The following is a 19,774-nucleotide window of genomic DNA, read 5'->3' as shown; positions in this document are numbered from 1 at the left end:
GCACTGGCGTCACAGATGCTGGTTATTGGAATCACTGTTTTCCTCTGTACAGGCTCCTAACTTTGGGGACCAAAAGCATTTTCTACATACAGATGTTGTATTCTTACTGTGACTTCAGCCATATTCATAAACCAGATTTGGAATTCTGTACTGACGTAGTGAAGTTTGCACTCTTCCTTTAGTGTTTTAGTCCTGCAGCTTAGAAGCATTTCCATCCCTAAAACTGTCAAGTTATCTTATTGCCTCCTTGGAAAATTAAATAGTTAAGGAAATGTAATCCTGATGTTGTTTCCATATACCTAAAATTGGAGAGTTCTCTACCCTCTGTTTTCATTTTGCAGCAATGTGTACTGCATCTGCAAGGCATCCAGAGACATTGCTAAATACATGTGGAAGCATTTCATTCAGGAGATGATTAATTATTAAATAAATACCTCAGTCAATACATAATGCCAGGAAGCAGCCCAGAGTACAATACATTATATTTTGCCAACACATTATATTTCACCAAGTAGCTGATGTACTTCAGAAAAGGAAAAAAATGCCCAAAAAGTGGCACCACTGGAACCAGTGGACTTCTCTCTTGCTCTAGCACTAAGCAAGCTGGATATATTTGTTGTATTTATATTATATTGTATTTGATATATATGCAAGATGCATTTCATGTTTTGTGTAGGTTTCTATTACGTGACTCGCTTAGTTTTATGCCTCAAAGCAGGACTGCAGGAAATATAATATTATATATTTCATTACTACATATATCATTGAAAACAACATTCCTAAGACACGCAAAATTACCAAAGATGCATACTTCAGAAACTTCAGTACAAAAAAAGAATTAGTTTTGCCATTAATGCAAATGGAAGTAGGGCATCTTCAAGAATCTGCAAATCCCACATTTAACCATGATAATGCTCTCAAGCAAATCTAAGAACCAAAGGTTTTACATATTCTCACCAGCTTCCATTTGCTTTGCTCCCATGCGTGGTACTTAATTTGGCTTTTTTGACATCTGATTTTGTAATAAGTCTACAATTTCTGGTGAAATGAGCTGTTCTTTCTGAAACACAGCAGTGTAAGCTAGGGCTCCAGTGGCAGCCCTGCTCTGCAGCTGGCCAGGAACCATCACAGCAGTGGCAGTGTAGGTGAGGCTCAGCAGGAGTTGGGAGCAGCAGCTCAGGTGGCTCAGTTGGCTTCAGGACTTCAGGAGAATAACAACACTGGCTGTGGGTGACTGTGGTCAGTCAGCAGAAGGTTGGAATCTTTTCCTTGAACAGGAATCTTTTGAATTCTTCTTAGCTCTCCCTACTCAAGCAGTGGCTCGGAAGGAGTGTGCAATACTTGGTACAGGGCCCTGCCTAACCTGCACCTAAACTTGCTGCAGCAGTGACTGAACTGTAAAATGTAAATTTTGCCATTCAAAGGCACTAAGCGCATTCAGCGTTATCTGTTTGGCAGGAAAAAAGAAGAATTCCTATGGAAATTGTAGCGGCCAGTTCATATTTTACAGTGGCAATCTCTGATTACCAAGCCTTTTTAGATTATGATGTCTTTAATTTTAGGGTTAACAGAGCTTGTCTGCAAGGTAGATAGAGAGTGGAAGTTTTGATAAGTGACTCCTGGCTGTGATTTTGCTGTAAGAGTCAACTGACAAGGAATTTTAATCTGAAAAGGTGGCACATGCTTCAGGCCTGGAATTTCCTCCTCCTTCCACCTCCTCTTTGTGCAAGGTAGCTTCAAGGCACACAGTGAAAGACATCTATTTGATAAGGCTTCTGGAAAGGGCTGCAAATACCACCCAGAATAAAAAGGAACAGGATTTGCTCTTTCATCTGTCTGATACCATAGAAATGTTTCCACTGTGTCAGGCTGCTGGTACACATTATAAGTTGGCTGTAAATGTAAATGCATTAAGCATTAAAACAGCAAAGACAAAATTCAGAATTTTATGGGATTACAGAAATGCTGTTGAGCAATTGCTGTACAGCAATTATAATGCACTGTAGTGAACCCTTCACAGTCTCAGGGATGAATTTAACCACTGGAATTTAAAAACTAGGATTGCATTTAGGTCTGAACTTGTCTTCACATTCTCTCTTTAAATCAGTATTAAGAACTGTTTTGATGCAATAGTCTGCCTTCAGTCCCTTGAAAAGGGAAGGAAGAATAATGAATGTCCAATGAACTTTAGGATTTTTTTAATTAGTAAACTTTTGGCAGGGTGAACGAAGGAGACCATCTCCTGTGATTTCAATAGCTTAAAGAGCCCATTTCCCCCTTAATGACTGCAGTAAACTCTGATAGCATGTCAGATTTCTATCAAGGATCTGAGGAGTTTGACTGCCACCAATTTCTGGTGAAATAATAGAAATCTTAAAAGTTAATCAGCAGGAAATGAGAAAAATGTCTGAAGAGGAGATTAGAGCCCTGAAGGTTCTTGTCTTACTGATGCAACTGATGAACACTAAGATTCCTGAAGCATTTCTAAAATATGGATAAAAGAAGCAATCTGTAAGTATTTTAATGAATAACTGCTTCCATGGTTTTTAAGTGCTAAATGGATGTTGGCTTGGTTTGGTCTGGTCTGGTTTGGTTTGGTTTGGTTTTGGTTTGGTTTTTTTACGTAGAATCTCACAACAGTGACAGCAATATTTTACAGGAGAATAACACATAAAAACTTCTGAGATTCCTTCCTCCAGTTGGGTACTTTGAAACAAGGATTTGAGACAGATGGTTTTAAGCATGTAAACAGGCATCCAAATAATTTGGAGAAATGTTATTACAGAAATAAGTTGAAGCTAGAGGCTTTTTACTTCTGAAAGGGGTTTATTTACTGTATAGTTCTCAAAAATTGTGCATTTTAATCAGTGTGAGAATTGAAGCAAGTAGGTTTGTGTAGTGTACTTCAGCACTCAATTAAAAAAAAAAGGAGCAAACAAAATCTGAAGGCTCTTTTCTAGTGCCTGAAATTTCCTAAATCCCATGGCTGTGGAAAAAGCAATTGTTTTTGTATCAGGTTTCACTGCTGCAGACTACTGTGACTGCTGTTCTAAAGATAACATTTCAATAATTCTTTCTTTGGAATAGACAAAGCAGAATTTTACTACAAGTTGTTTAATCTGAAGATTTTTGGGTTAATGAATAAATCAGAGTGCAGGGAATAATTTTAATTGATTGTTCAGCAAACAGTACTTTGCTATACATTCATTCTGAAATAAACATCAGCTTTATTAAATCATGCTAAACATCTGTGAAAAGGTAATACTTTATTTTTGCCTAGTTCATAGCCTGTGAGTAATACAGTGATGCAGAACAGTCCCTTACTTTTGTTAGTTTACTTGCATCAGTAATTTCTGAATTGGTCTCAAGGAATTTTAAAATGCTGAATAACAGTGCATTCAAACATAATTTTGATAAGCTGTTTTGAGCACCATTTGTTACTATGAGTTGTGTTTTGTTTGAACACTAAAATGCTTTGTTGCTAGGTGCTGAATAACACTCAAGAACTAGTAATAAAGAATTTTTCTGTCTTTATATGTGGACTTGATTGCCGTGTAGGCTCAGGATCAGAATCTTCCAGTATAAGAAAAGAAAAAAATTTGTTCAGGCTGAATTGTTATATATAAATTATCATTTTCTGCAGGAGGTATTTGCATGCTTCTTTTGTCCTGTGACCACACACTAATTCCCAAAGTTTGGGATCATTTTTTTTACCCTTCTAAGTATGAAATAGGATGGCAGGACAGAGAAACAAAAACAAAGTTCTTGTCTGGATGGATGAGGTTGCTTGTTTTGTTCTCATAAATGCTCCCTGCTCTCTAAACACAGGACTGGCAGAGATTCTGTTCTCTTTTTGTCTCTCTCTGGCCTATGAGAGCCCACTTAGGACTTGCACCTCCTCATATTAGAGAGCCGCTCTCTCTTTTGACACCGTTAAGGTCACACACATTGAGTCTCAGTACAGAGCAGGGAGTCACCTGAGAGTTCTGGTTTTGTTCAGTCATCCACCAGCAAAGTCTGATGGCCATTTCAGACTACCAGCAACTTTTGATAGCATTGTCATCTTTTGACAGAGAACTGTATGAAAACCAGGCTAAGTGTCCCTGAATTTTTTAGTTTTATTTTATTTTTGCAGATCATCCTTATTTCCTAAAGCATCTTGTTCCCATTTCTGCCTCGATGACAGTAAAAATTCTTGGTACATGGTGGATAGTCTGGCTTGCATAGAATTCTTACACATTGTAATTTTTGTTGCCTGTAATTAAATTTTGTTAATATGTCACAGTTAGCTTCCTGTTAACCTCATTGAAACATAAGTTGAGATGTTAGTGTAGACTTGGTTGAGACTTGGTTGTATCTATGTGGGGGGTATGGCATCCCCAGGAGAAGAAATCCAGGTTTCTTTTGAAGTAATACATTTCACTTGAGAGTATTCCTCACTAAGTACTGCATGCCCAAACCAACATTTTTTAATGATCACAAGTTAGTGCACTGCAGAGATTTATTGTCCTTCCATTTTTAGTGTGTGTTGGTATCCGTTGATCATGGGCCTTGGCCACTTTTCACAAATAGCTTTAACTTGTTATAAGAAGGTTGCTATGGATTTCAAGTTCTCCTTTCCAAGAAGCACTCTGTGCTATCATAAACAGCTGGGGAAAAAAATCCCACTCAGTTTCCTTTTCAGTTCTACTATCTTCAACTGTAAGTCAAAAAATGCAGTAGGAAGCTCCTAAGAATTCTTCAAATAGTATCTATCTATCATAATCTTTTTGTACTTCTGCACAGTTTATTTAAAATTCATCCTTTTTCACTCTTTTAAAAGGCTTTAGTATAAATATTTGTAGCTGCGACTACTTAGATTGCAGCAGTGCCTAAAATTACCTCAGTTCATGTAAAACATGGGGGAAGACAACTTCTCTTCTCTGAAAAGAGAAGCCTGGGAAACACGACTTCACAGTGTACCACATTACTCTAGTTTTTAAATAGATGGAATTAGACTCGCCAGAAGAGTGCTCTCTAAATTATGTTTGGTTTATAGTGTGGATTAGGAGGATCCAGAGCAAGGAAGGGGGAAGGTAGACTGGGAGAGGAACTTCTGGAAAATCTTAAATCCCCCTCTTTCCCTCTCTGTCTTCTACCCTGGAAATTTCAGATTTTTCTTTGTCACCTCAAGGCAATGAATACAGGATTTTTACACATTTTAAACTGTGTACTACATGTATTAACCTGAGAAATGCTACCTTTAAAGCTGCATTGTAAAGCCTTTTTCCGCATTTTTGGTTTTTTATCCTAGAAATCTTCATTGAATCCTGCAGGAGGACAGATTCTGATCTATCTTAATTTTTTCCTAGTATCAGGTGCAAAGCAAAAAGTCTCATATGAGTACATTTCCCCCACAAATTTTTGTACTGGGTTCCTCACACATACAGACAAACATGCACACTTATGTAGCCCTTTTCATCTTGATTTTTAAAGGGAAAATTCATTACCTTCTTAAAATGAAACTTTATATAATTACACAGCTGATACACAGCTGAAACAGAGCCATATTTTACTGTTCAGCCTTTTGAATCAGAGTTGAGGAAAGAAACACCTCTCAGCTTAAACAAAATCTCAGACTGGCCAGAAATCCATAAGGAGTTAATGCCATTTGATTGCTCTTGAAATGAGAATAGCACCCAAGGAGGAGGTTTGGTTAATGCACAGATCTTGTGGTATTTATCAGCAGAAGGTGGAGCTTAAACCACCAAAGAGAGAAAGAAGCTTTGAGACATTTGAGGGGAAAATAGGGGAAACAATAAGCTAAGCTCTCAAAACAAATTGCTTGCTGCTCCCACTGCAAAGCTGGGAGAAAGCACATTCCTGCTTGTGCAGGAAGGAGAATCATTGATTATGAATCCATAGTGCTTGAAGCTCATCTCTAGAATTGATTCTGGAGTTTGTTGAGCTGCCAGGCTGCCTGTGTTATGACATCCATGTTTAGGGGGTTCCAAAGCCTTACCCTGGCCTGTCTCTCTGCCTGGTATGTGCAGCAGCTCCAGAAGCACTGACATTTCCAAGGCTGTGTCTGTCCTGTCAGCACCAAGGAGTGACACGTGCCTTTTTTCCTGCTCAGACCACTTTCCCCTGGAGCACATCAGCTCTCCTGAGTGCACAGAGGCGCCAGAACTTTTCCTTTCTTTATGTTTCAAGTCCAGAGGCACAGGCTAAATCCAGCCTGCCAGGCATGTGCCATGTGCTGGGAATGAGAGCGTGTATCCTGCCCTGCATGGTCAGAGGCAGTGTCAGGATGATGTGACCACCAATTTCCAGACTGCAGCTGTCTTGAGGCTTCTGGGTGAAGTGCACAGTGACAAGTGCAGGTGGCAGCCCCTCAGTACCCTGAGAGAGGCACTTTCTGTGCAGGGCATAAACTCCAGCCAGCCTGTTTCTCTGTTACTGCCCAGCACGTGCTGTGGTTTAACCCCAGCTGACCACTAATACCACACAGCCCCTCAATGCCTCTCCACCAAGTGGGATGGGGAGAAGAATCTGAAAAAAGAGTAGCAAGCAAACAAACAAAAAAAAAATGCAGAAATCTGTGGGTTGAGACAAGAACACTTTAATAGCTGAAACAGAGTAAAATATGCTAATAATACTAATGATAACAAAAACAGTAATAGCAATTAAGAGAGAGAAAAAAATAAAATCCAAGAGAAAGAAGTGATGCACAGTACAATTGCTCACCACTTGCTGAAGGACAACCAGCATTCCCCTGAGGAGTGATCAGCAGCTCCCAACCTGTTATCACCAGTTTAAATACTGCGCAATATATTTTATAGCATACAGCATCCGTTTGGCCAGGTCAGGTCAGCTGTCCCAGCCATGCTCCCTCCCAGCTTCTTGTATCCTTCCTCACTTGGCAAAGCATGACAAGTCCTTGACTTGGGATAAGCACTGCTCAGCAACAACCAAAACATCAGTGTGTTATCAACATTATTCTCATACTGAATCCAAAACTCAGCACTGCACCAGCTACTAAGAAGAAAAATTAACTTTATCCCAGCCGAAACCAGGGCAACCTGACTGGTTTTCAGTGTTCAGGCAGAAGAGGGAATGTGAATCAATTGTAAACAAAAATAAATAAACAAAAATTTTTAAAAACTACAAAACTCTTTGAAAGTATGTTGAGGAAAGCAGCACCTAATTGACACTCAGATTTTCCCCATGTTCACTTTTCTGTCTGTGAAACCGCAGCATTCTTGTGGGTTTCACTAATTCTAAAGGTGGTCTTAATATCAGAACTATTTTCCAGCTAGTAAGTCACTTGTTTTTGTCTTAATTTCATTCTTCACATTACAATTATAGAAAATAATTAATCTCTTTTTTTTGTTTCCAATCTAATTTTTATCTTCTCGGGCTTGGTAAATTTGAAATTACTGTAGTCACTTGTTCCTTTAAACTTAAGTGTTTCTCTGACAAATCAGCAGCAATCTAAAACAGAATTTTTCCACTCATCAAAAATGCAATAAACCACCATCACTCCCTTGCTGGGGGTTTGGAGTTACAAGTCATCACTTTTGATTTGAGACATCAAAAATCTCATGTAAACATTTTACCTCAGCCCCGTGGCTGCGGCGTGCTTGGCGCCAGACTGTGAGACTTTGCTCAGACATTTGTGCTGCTCTGTGTCAAACTTGGTGCTCTGGGACCAGGCACTGTGAAAGCATTCACAGTGAGTAAGGGTGGCCCAGGCTGGTCCCACATGAATGGCAGCTTCAGCAGAAAATCTGGGAAAAATTGTGAATTGTGTGGATATGTATTTATACCTCAAGAAGTGACAGCTGAAAATAGAGAGTCCAGGGAGGATGAAAAGTGATATATCCCAGTTCTTTTGTACTGTACCTGGTTTTGTGTTCCTGTATTTTTCACAGGCTGAAGCCAGGAGGCAGCTGAATGGCAGCATTTATATTTTTTTCAGGACAAGAGATTCAGGCTTTTGTTTATTTCTCTGTAGAAAGTGATACTTCCCACAAATGACTGTAGAGAGATGTGCATATCAAGGATATTGAGAGTTTCAGATTGCTTTGATAAGAACAAATAGCCTACAAATCACCAGATAGGAAATGGAACATGGCACATTGTCTTAAACTATCTCCCTTAATAATAGTTTTTGCAAAACACCAACATAAATATCTGGTAGTCATGTTGCAGGGAGGTATTCAATGGTCCTCATTCAGATATTTGAGCATAAAAAGTGTTTCTTTAGATTTCAGAGTTTAGCAGGATTAGAAATTAAACACATTTTTGAATAGAAGATTTTGGCAGCTTTTTGCAGAGTTTTTGTTTGGAATTATTCAGGATTTCTTGTTAGTTTGTTTTTTAAGGTGTGAAAAGTCAGAGTTTGATCAGTTTGCTAAACATAATCAGACTCTTATATTTCCTCTGCATGTGACTGTAGTACCCAAATTTTCTGTACCCACACTTTTCAAATAGAGGTCATAAACTGTGGGTTTCTCACCCATTTATGTCACATGAAGATGACAAACAGCTGAGTTTCAGCTCCCTGACAGGTAACACAGCAATCTCTGTGCTATCTCTGTTGTTAGCTCTGCAGTTTCTCCCCTCTCACTGTCTAGTCTGGACCTGGACAATCCCAATGGAAATTCCAGCTTCTCACTCCACTGTCTACTCCAGCCCATCTGCTCATACTCCTGTTCCGTCTCCTACCGCTTCATTCCTACAGGCACATGCCATCTCTGATTTATTTCACTTGAACTGGGAGTGATGTATCACAAAATTCCTTGAAAGGAATCCGAATTTAATTGTGACTGCCATTTTCTAGATTAGTCATAATGGCCAGTTATTTATACAGAAGCTGAAGTTTGGATATTAGTTGATTGGATAAGTTTGGATGTAAGTTGACTGTTATGCATAATTATTGGCCTGGAAGTTGGTATGGTTTAAGTTCTCTGGTGTAGAGTTATACTTTCTTGCTTCTTTTATTATAACTTCTGTTAGTGTCCAGCAGTCCTTGAAGACATGAAGACTTTTTTAAAATAATCAAAAGTGAAACACATTGAGCTTCAATCAAAAGTGTTCAACTTCTGGCAGTTAAATAACAAGATATCTTCCAAGCACCTGGAAGATATTTGTAAATAGCATAGTGAGAACAATAATTAATGAGTATTAAACACACTGAACAAAATACTCTTTAGTAGTTAAGTACCACCTTGGATCTCAAGATTTCAAGAGCATCTTATTAGTATACATAAATTAAAATGTCTATAATTTTACTCTTTTTGAGATAGATAATTGCTACCAAGCTATCAAGAGTGGTGTACTTGAAGCTTCTAACTTGCCTAATGGCAGAATAAAAAATGAATGCGACGCTCTAGTATTTTATTTTAAATATGAGAAAACCAGTGGGTTCTAGAGAAACACTAGATCAACATTTGCCTTCAGCTCTGTGAGGACAGCTACAAAATGAGACATAAAATGTGTCTTTTAGAGGTGTAGGCATTGCACACAGCATGTTGAGGTCTCATATGAGATCCCAGAGTGAGACAGACCCAGGCTTATCCCAGCAGTGCATGGAGGGAGCAGAGGAGACCAATGGATTTAAGTTGAAACAAGGCAGATTGAGGCTGGATATGAGAAGGCATTTCTCCACTGGCTGGGCAGCCAAGCAGCAGAGCAGGCTGCCAGAGTCTGTGCATTGTTATTCTTTGCAATTTTTCAGGCCCTGACTGGATCAAGCCCTGACTGACCCTGAAGCTGACCCTCCTGAGCAGGAGGTTGGAATGGAGACCTCTGAGGTTGCTTCCAACCTGATTATCATGTGAACCTACAAAACTGCATCTGTCAAATGTAATAGTTGCTCCATTAACATCTGGCAACTGTACTAGGCTGTAGTTTAAGTCCTAAAACTGCAAATTCCTACTCCTGTGAGTGGATTTAATGATACCAATAGTCCCAGCGAGCTTGATAGGATTTCTGGAAAGAATAAGGCATTAAAAGATCACGTCACTAGACTGGAAACCACTTTTCTTTTGGTTTTTGTTCAGCAACTGGTCGTGTCTTCACTGAAAAGCCTTGCATGTCATGGAAATTATATGAAAGGCAAAAATATTATTCCTTTGGTAGTTGCGGTTTTACATGCTAACTTCCTGCCTTTACAAACAGGTTATTCCACCTAATTGCCATGTGAAAAGCCATGATTAACAGAGGGAAAATTAATTTACTTTATAATTGAAAGTGGTGTCAAATAAAATGTGCTATAATAGAGGAGAAACTATTTGCTTCTCAGTTTTAGTAACTTTAGATATCAATAGGCTGCAAATCAAACTAAGAATGTGGTCTTTGTTGTAGATGTTGCTATTATTGTTGTTCTTTTAAACCACATGATATCCTTCTGACAGAATTGTTCAAATTTTTTCTATGAAACTTCACCCTTTGCCCTTTCCACAGATTTGCAACCAATGTGATGCCCTGTTTCTACAGGGATTTATTTTCATGTATCAGTGTCCCCTCTGTTTTCACAGGTGGGCAAAAAATATATATTTGCTTGACAGGGTTATTTTTGACCTACAGTAAGAAATGTCTAATAAAAAGAAAAGGGGAAATTCAGCGCTTAGAAGTTAATTTAATTTATGGAAATATAATTGAGCACCCTGTTAGACATTTTAGAGTAGAGGACTTGAGCAGCTCTGCATTGCTACTGAGAAGGCTGAACTTTCCTCTTCTTGGCACTACTCAACAAATGAAAAAATAATAATTTAGAGTTGCTTTCTCTGTTCAAGAATTTCGTTCCATTAAGTCTCTTATCAGGCTGTTTCATGTACAATGAGTGGTGTTTTGTGGAGAATCATGTCTAATTCCAGAGCATGTCAGATTGTAAGTTTAGTAAAGAGCTTTTGAGTTAAAAAGCAGCAGTTGCTGGGAAATACAGACTTACACATGAACAAGAGTAGCTGGGAGCTGGATCCTGGGGAAGAGCAGATTTCTCTCAGGAATTCGTGTGTAGCATTTCTTGGCCACTCCACTTACAGATAATCTGAGCAGAGTAATGCACACTGATTTTCTTTTTGAGAAATACCATTTAAAGAAGGCTAGTGCACATCCAGAATAGTTCCTTAAAACTCAAATCTTTGTAAAATGATATTTTAAACTTCCTCTCTTTGAGATTATTTCCTTAAGAAAAAAAGTCTCTTATAAAACTCAAATCTGGTTGATCTGGGTTTGGCATGTGCAGTTGCAGGTTCTTGTCTTCAACATGTTCCACATTCCGATATTCAATCTGATTTTCTTTCTGCTTTTTTTTGTAATACACCTGGAGTCCTCTGTATTTATTAGAACTGGAGGCCAGGATTCCTCATGCCTAATGAATGTTGGCAAAGTGGATATTATTGGTTTCCTGCATGTGTTTATCAGAGGATGGTGAAGTGAGGGTGCTTAGCTACTCGATATGAAAGTGTGCCCGTGCTGAACAAGAGCTGGTTTACTCTCAGCATAAAGTGATAAGACCAAAGTGTAGCATGCATTTAAATGATTATATAATTTTTGACCTTTACTGTAATTATCACAAATTAACCTCTTTTTTTACTAGCTTTTTTCTTTGTTTTGGTCAGTGTCTGTGTATATTTTCAAAATGCATTACTTCTGCTTTTTTTATTTATTTTCAATCTGTTCCTTCCATCACTGATATGAGGTTGGAATAATTTCTAACATGCCTATCTTTTATAAGCAAAGTTACGCTGCCAGGATCTGAGCCATTTCAAAGGTTTTGAAAATTTTGAACTATGGTTGAAGGATAATTTAATATTTGATAATGTACCACTGATAATTTCCATTGAAAAATCGATTGTTTTTAATAAATGTTTTGTTTTGAATATTTTAATGAAATTCCAGTTTGGGAGACAACTAAGAGGGTTAAGAATCTTTTCAAACTTGTTTTAATTGTGGTATACTTGGCACTTACGGTTTATTAGTGAGCCTTATGACCTTGACTCAGCAATCCTATACTAAAGAGATTTGCGTGTGGCCTAAATGCCTTACCATATTATTCATTTTTTAAAAAACTTTCTTTTTTAACAGATATTAGTTTCAGAAAAATATATTCCATTTGTAAATGTGTGGATTCTTTAGAAAGGCTGTAAATATTACTGTTCAATTTCAGCAATGTTGCAGATTGATATTTACTGGAGATTTTAAGTTAATTTTGCCATGGAAAAATCTTGATGCAAATGAATAATAATAATGTGGGGGGAAAAAAAATTACTCAAGGTACACCTCAGTTCATCAGAAAGGCTTGGAGTAGAACCTAGAGTGCCTGGCCAGTCATTTCAGTCTGTTACCCATTTTCCTCTACCACCTAATTTTCAGTATGTGATAGAGACTACTGTTTAAGAATCAAAATATAAAAATGTCGTTCAACATTATAAACCTATTTTTCATATATCAGAATATGTGTTTGCTTTCTAAGGTCCTTACTAAGGATCCATTTTCTAATTTTTTTTTAATTTGCTTTTATTTTAATTTTGTTTGGCTTTGTTTCATGTCTGCTTCAATTTTATTTATTCCATGTTTTCTTTTTGTTTTGTTTTTGTTTTTAGTTGTGTCTGGTAAGTTGAAATTTTATTGGCCATCTTCTAGTCATCGTGTCACTGTGACGGGAACTTCTCCTCCCCTTCCCATCCATCCCCTTCCATGTCCTCCAACCACTCAGCTCCCATCTTTCACTTGTTATTGGCAAGACACATCGAACAGAATAAATTCTGCATGAAGTATGGGTAACTTAATGGCAAAGAGAAAGGTAATGGGTTGCAAATTTTCTGTTTTTATATGATGTGGCGAGTCAAATCCTAATGTCTCCTTTCTTCAGTGACTGCATGGGTTGAACTTCAAAGTGTGCTAAAAAAATTGTGTTTGGTTAAAAGGTTTCTCGGATAGAAGTTGGGATTTTCTAACGGGGATCTAATATTTTAGCATCTTTTACAGTCCCATCATTACATACCACATGTATGTGACCCAAGGCGTGAAATAAAACTAAATTATGCTAAAAAAAATAAGGCAGTGAAAAAGCTTTCAGTACAGTTAACACAGAATGGAATTTAATAATAGTTTCACTTAATCCTGTTTAATTCTTCTAACATTGAAGCTAATAAGATTTCTATTATTTACCTTAATTGCAATAGATTTAGAATAATACATATATGGGCAATATGCATATATTTTTAGAGTAGTATCCATACAAACTATGTATTTAGAATAATACTTAGGGAAATATGTACCTGTCTATATTTTATAAATTTTACCATGGCTGCCTATAAGACTAAATTCCCTTTCCTTTTTGTGTTAAGTAGTCCCTGAATGGTCATCTTGAGGTACTATAATCGCAACCACCCAGTGGTGGTTGTGATTATAGAACCTCAAGTGGTACTATAATCACAGTGGTGATTCTAGTGGTCAGAACCATTTTATTTTCTTTATAGTTGTACCTGTCCTTGAGTCCAACAAAACCTGAAACCTCGTAAATCCCCTGCACTAGCACAGGGTTTAGAAGCCCTCAGTTCCACATTGTGTGGCATTGTGTCAGAGGCTATTACAGAACCTGCCAAGCCCTACATTTAACTGTATGCTAAATTTATTCTTGTTAGTAGAATCTAGCAGCATAACCAAGGTGCTTCACCCTCATCTCCATTTTCCCCCCTCCATGCCTCACAACCCCGTGGCAAACCCTCAGCCAGTTCTCCCTCCCTCCCAAATCAAACCTGCTGACATGTCAAAGTCTTCCCACATCTTCTTCCGAGGTACTGGTTGGACATTTCAGAGCTAAATGTTTTGAAGTCAGCTAATTACATTGGGTCAATCTTAGCTTTGCTTTGCATAATTTCTTATCTAAGGAAATGCTAGGAAAGGTAGCATTTGCATCCAAATATAGACAGTAGTGTTATGCTTCAAAAATTCCTCTCAAAGGAGGAGGGCCGTAGGAAGAATATAGTCTGATATGAGCTCACCAGGGAGTAGACACAAGGCAGGGGGAACAGATAACTGCAAGAATTGGCCCATAGGAACACTGAAAGCATTTTTTTTTTACAGGGCTTAAGTGTCATTGAATTTATTCTAGATAAAGCCACTACTGCTTGATGTTTGCCAAACACATCTTTGAATTACATATTTTGCACTGTTTTACAAGGAAAATCTTGTGAAAACATCAATGCTCGCAAGGGAAAAAAAGGAAATGAATATCAAAATCATTTGATTTCCTAAAGTCAGATACAAAATATCCCCTTTATTCTCAATCCAAAGAAGGGGAAGAGCATAATTAGTTTTAGGCAGATGATCAGAAAAAATGGAAATTAATAAATAAATGGGCTTTAATGTAATGCACATTTTTCAAGAAGCAAGAATTAACAGCCTATAGAACATGCTAGACTTTTTTTCTGTGCTAGCATCACTAATGCCATCTATGCTGATTTTTTTTTATGTGACTGACATGATTTTTTGACATTCTACTTACTACTGGATGAAGGGGTTGTTGAAGTCAGTATAAATCAAACAATGCTGGCAGTATCTATAATGTTAGGCTGAGCAGATGTTTCAAATTTGCCTTCATTTGCATATATATTTTGTTTGAACATGCTCTTGAATATGTAAATGAGGAAGACATTTAGCTCTGCTGTTCCTTTAAAATCATTCCTTCTCAGTGTGTTTGAACTGGAGATTTTAAGTGGTTATAATTTGAATAGAATTTCTTGGGCTTTTGACTTCAAGTTTTTTTGAGATCATGACTACATCAATAGTCTATTATATAAGCACTTAAGGGCTTTTTCTCTCCTCAGCTTTCCTAAATCAGAGATGATGAGTTTTGTGTGTGTAAGCCTGAATTCATAGTTACTCAGCAGTGTGTCTTGCAGCCCTTAACAAAGTGTGACCCCTGGGCCAGTTGTCCCTCAAAGATTTCTCCCTTCTGGCTCGCAGCCCTATTCCTCCTTTAAAAAACAAATTGTAGCAGATTTGTTTGTATTGGTGACTGTTGCTCTGCAAGTTGTCTCATCAAGCTGGTGGGACTCATTTCCTTGTACACTGGGTAAGCACTAAAAGCATGTGTTGCACAGTCAGAGTTTTAATTGGGAATCCAGACAGAAAAGATGATCTGAGTGATCCTGAAGCTGTGGCTGTTAGAGACCAATGTGTCTTTGTGCTGCCTCTCCTTATTAAGGAAACTTAACGGTTCTGGTTTATACTATAAAAACTCAGGAGGCAAATTGTTCTTTCAAATCAGCTGATGGCTGTGTGATTGATTTATTGTTGGTGTTTTCCTTTCAGAGCCCCCACAGTTTGTTGTAAAGCCTCGAGACCAGGTGGCTGCACTGGGGAGGACAGTGACGTTCCAGTGTGAGGCGACGGGGAACCCTCAGCCAGCCATCTTCTGGAGGAGAGAAGGGAGCCAGGTGAAACAGCCTTTCTGTCCTCCTTCCTGGCAGTTTCTTCTAAAAATGGTTTCATATGACAGAAAAGTATTTTGATTATTGTTTTAAAGATGTGGAAAAAAGTCTAGAGCTTGGAGATGCTGGATACTTATTCTTTGCTTCTGGCGCATGTGCATGCTAGGTGATGTCAGTCTTACTAGAAAAAAATCTATGTTTTGCTGTCTCCTGTTTTCTCCATGAATGAAAAAAAAATCTGTGAATCAACTAGAAACATTCCATGTTTCACTGCTCTGATAATCTATTTCACCTGACGGGAGAACTTTTAAGAAATGGAGAGATGGCTTATGCTGAAATTTGGTCAAACCCCCAGACAATCCCAGATTTTCAGAAAGTTTGGCTCTGGGTTTATGGTGCAGCTGTTAGTTTGCCATGTGTTTCTGAGTTTCTGGCAAACTAAACTATTGGCTGCATTGATCTGCATCACTTCATGGGTAGGACTCTGGTTCTGGGCTGAGGAGAACTACTTTCCAACTCCATCACTGACTGACAGACCATAGCTGAATAGGTCACTTTTTCTCCCAAGTTCCTTATTTGAATGGGAGGGAAAATAATTTTCCTCTTCTTTGTAAAGGATCTTGAAAGCTATTGGGTGAAACACAATATAGCACAGCAAGAGAATTGCAGTTTTCTTTCAGTCATCTTTTGAAGGAAGTATGTAACACAAAGTATTCTTTATTGGGAGGAAAGAAGGAATATGGGATTCTGGTTTTCATGTGAATGAAGGAATGAATGGTGCAAGAGTATATGACAGGGTTCTTTGTGTTGCAAAACAATAGGGCAGAGAAATTGAGAACACTTGGAGATGGGCTTCTCTACTCCATTTGCAACATTTTTGTCTGAATACCTACATACAACTAGACTACTGACCAAATTTAGATTATAATCTTCAGTGGTATATATTTAGCAGTGTACTATTATTTTATATTTATATTTGTTTTGTTTTATTTTATTTTATTTTATTTTATTTTATTTTATTTTATTTTATTTTATTTTATTTTGCCACATGCTGTCTAGTGTATCTTTTTTTTCTTTTTCTACTCATTTTTGACTCAGCTGAGTGGTGACCACTTGTGATGATTGAGAGAAATGAAAGAGGAGGTCGAGGATAGGGTCTTCTAGTACTGGAGGATGTTGTGTCCCATTCCTTTGGACAGTTTTTGGAAATGCAAAATGTAGTTAGCCAAGAAAGAGATAAATATACTCTCTGTGATCCTCAAATATTCTTATTCACAAGTTGTTCAGCCAGAGGTAGAAATTCAACCTCTAGCTGATTTTTGGTAAACACTATGTACTTCATACCCAAACTATCTAATTTAATTTAGATTATACAGTATTTAATTTAGATTTAATTCAGTATTATACAACTTTTCATAAAACACAAACACTCTATTCAGAGAGACCTATAGAGCATCTCTTTTTTTAAAAACTGCTCCATTTGTAGGAAGGCAAATGTTAAAATACAGATAAGTAAACCACCATCTGCATTTAAATGAAAGCAAACGAATGCCCTGGAGCAAGTTCTAAAAAAGAACATTGAAGCAAATTACTGAGGTTCACCACAGCTGCTTGCACTATTGTGGTATCTGTACATTTCACATCTTCACTAGACTCTGTTGCAATTGATGCAAAGCCCAGTATCAATCTTGGAGACTGTTAGAGCAATCTCAAAAGTCTTACACAATTCGTTGTGCACATCTGCACCTATTTTACCATTAAAAAATCCTAGAGAAGCTATGCACACTGTGGTATAGACATGCTTAAGACATGAAGAGCAGAATGTTTTCTGTATAATATGAAAAGATTAATTTGTTTAGCTGTATTAAAGTTATGCATATTGATATTTGAATTTATATAACCTATTTTTTCCCCACTTTCTTTCCTGTCCATCTTTTAGAATCTGCTGTTCTCATACCAGCCCCCTCAGTCATCCAGCAGATTTTCAGTTTCCCAGACAGGAGACCTCACCATCACCAATGTCCAGAGATCTGATGTGGGGTACTACATCTGCCAGACTTTAAATGTTGCAGGAAGTATCATAACAAAAGCCTACTTGGAAGTTACAGATGGTAATCACAGATTCATTTTATCGTTTCCAAGTTTTTTATTTTTGTTTGAAGACAGCAGTGCGCTGCTGTGACACTACTTTGAAATCTGTTTTGCATAAATGTGGATTGCATGTTTCTTTGAACATAAAAATCCTGGTTTGGCCATCTCTGTCAGGGGCTTACAATTGTGGATGATGTGTAACTCTATATTTCCATTTTGTACTTGGTAAGTATATTCAGTGTATGAATTTTTGTCAGATCTGTTAATTTTTATCTGTCTCTTTTTTAGCTTCTCCCACTTGATTTAATTTACTTTCAGATTGCTTGCTGCTTGGTTCTTTATCCCTTTTATTGTGTAGCCATTTGCTTAGCCCTTCATTTACCTAGTTTTTCCCCGTTTTTTAATACTGTGTTTTAGCTAGGAAGAAAAACAAATCAGCCTGTATGGAGATCAACTGAATAACAGAAATTATGCATCCCTTTTTAGGAGTAGTTAGGAAGAAATACAAGATGAGAAAGCTACAGGGAACAGGACTACAACAAGTAATGTGAGGCTAGTTTGCCAATTATCAGAAATACTTCTTATTTTTAACAGCAGAGATACACGGGGAAAATGCTAATCTTAGCATTTACAGAGGAAAAGTGAGAGGATTTGAGCAGAGAGAAGCTGTTGTCTGAGAAGCTTCTATAAAATAGCCCTTTGCCCTGTAGAGAACATAGAAATAATAAAGTACTAGAAATATGCAGTGAACCTGTAGTATAAAATTGTTTATTTATCTCCTCCTCCTTCTGGATTGACATAGGAGGAATAGGGCTACATCCCTTCTGGCTCCTCACAAATTTTAAGCCACATTTCCTAATCTTCTTTTTTCCATTTTTTTCCATTTTTTTTCACTGGGGAGAAGGCCAGGGCAGGGTGAGAAGTAAATTTACAAAAGTTTTCAGCTAATGACCTATGCCATATGAACTTTGAAATAATAATTTTAAATGCATTTTCTTTACTATATTCTCTGGATTGATCTGATGTGTAGATGCTTTTTTATAATTTCTTGGGGCAGTTTTTGGTACTTCTATAAAAGTGGAGGCAGAATATGCTGCATATTTGTAGATATTAGAATGACTTTATTAATGGTTTTCCTGAAGGTAGGAGGAGTTGCCATCAACTTCAGTGGCCTTAAATCAGCCATGAATTTCAGTGTCATTAGATTTCTCCTATAAAGCACAGATCAGTCAACTCCTTACCTTTGTCAACTGTAAAGTTCTTTACAAACTTGTCAAAGTCAAATGCAAATTATAAGTAGGCTTATTTTGTCTGTCTATGCAGAGAAGGATTTTAATGGCCTTAAAGTGTGTAGCAACAGGTTGGGACAAGAACCAAAGGATAAATAATGAAGTTGAAAACAGAATGTCATTTGAACATGCAAATGAAATTATGGGAGTTGGAATTTAGCCAAAAAACCAGTGCTAACATCCTGTCTGTTGTTATGAAAAGTAATTTAGAAATATCTAATGTTCACAGATTATCAGAACTTCAGGTTTATATTTCAGCTACCAAACCAGTTTTTAAATCACGTGAGCCCCATGCCACTGCTGAACAGATTTATGACATTTAAAATTATGGCTAAAGTGGATCCCCAAAACACAAAAAATAACTTTTACCTCTTTTCTGCATAATGGAGTATTACCTTTTTTTTTTTTCTCAGTGAATACTGAGACTGGTTTATATTTTTCTGTGCAGTATAATTAAATGACCCATCAATAGCACTTAATTTGCATTGTGTGAAAGATGCATTAAAATTGACATAGACAATGGGATTGTGGGATTTTCTTTGTGGCTCTGAAGTCCTCATAAAAGTCAGAAACTACTGGAAAAATATTTCAAGGAAGAAGAAACTTTCTTTAGGAACTTTCCACAATGGTTCTATCCATTTGTGTTAGCTTTACAATACTGCTGGGCATCTCATGATTACAACACAGCACCAAGATGAGTTGCTGGCACATTAAAATGGTTATTTAAGCAGTAGCTATTTGTGAGGTTACCCCCTGATTGCCTACCTCCTTTTTCTCTGTCTTTAAATGCTGGAACTATGAGCTGTGTTACACAGGCCTGGCAGTGGTGAAAGATGGAGAAGGTGAAATCTCTGCCTTGCCAAAGAATCTGGGAAGTCCTTTCTTTTTCCATTATCACTTCATAAAGACATTGGACTTGGAGAATGCCTGGAGGATAGCAGTGTGTAATATGCAATACTTTCTCTG

The 19,774-nt window shown here is 37.5% G+C and overlaps 1 protein-coding gene across 5 annotated transcripts in view; it reads left to right on the top strand.

Moving 5' to 3' along the window:
- The window catches only part of ROBO1 (roundabout guidance receptor 1), a 688,715-nt gene that overhangs the window by 610,249 nt on the left and 58,692 nt on the right, over positions 1 to 19,774 (top strand). For 4 of the 5 annotated variants that reach the window (XM_030954625.1, XM_030954591.1, XM_030954609.1 and 1 more), the window contains 3 exons: positions 12,594 to 12,602; positions 15,310 to 15,434; positions 17,368 to 17,539. In XM_030954625.1, the coding sequence (XP_030810485.1) occupies positions 12,594 to 12,602; positions 15,310 to 15,434; positions 17,368 to 17,539 (306 nt within the window). The remainder of the gene's footprint in view (positions 1 to 12,593; positions 12,603 to 15,309; positions 15,435 to 17,367; positions 17,540 to 19,774) is intronic. The other variant, XM_030954600.1, reaches the window with a different exon arrangement.

This window comes from Camarhynchus parvulus, chromosome 1, assembly GCF_901933205.1.
Source record: "Camarhynchus parvulus chromosome 1, STF_HiC, whole genome shotgun sequence".
Taxonomy (NCBI): Eukaryota; Metazoa; Chordata; class Aves; order Passeriformes; family Thraupidae; genus Camarhynchus; species Camarhynchus parvulus.
The sequence above is the reverse complement of the archived record's forward strand: the minus strand, read 5'-3'. Positions and strand labels throughout refer to the sequence as shown.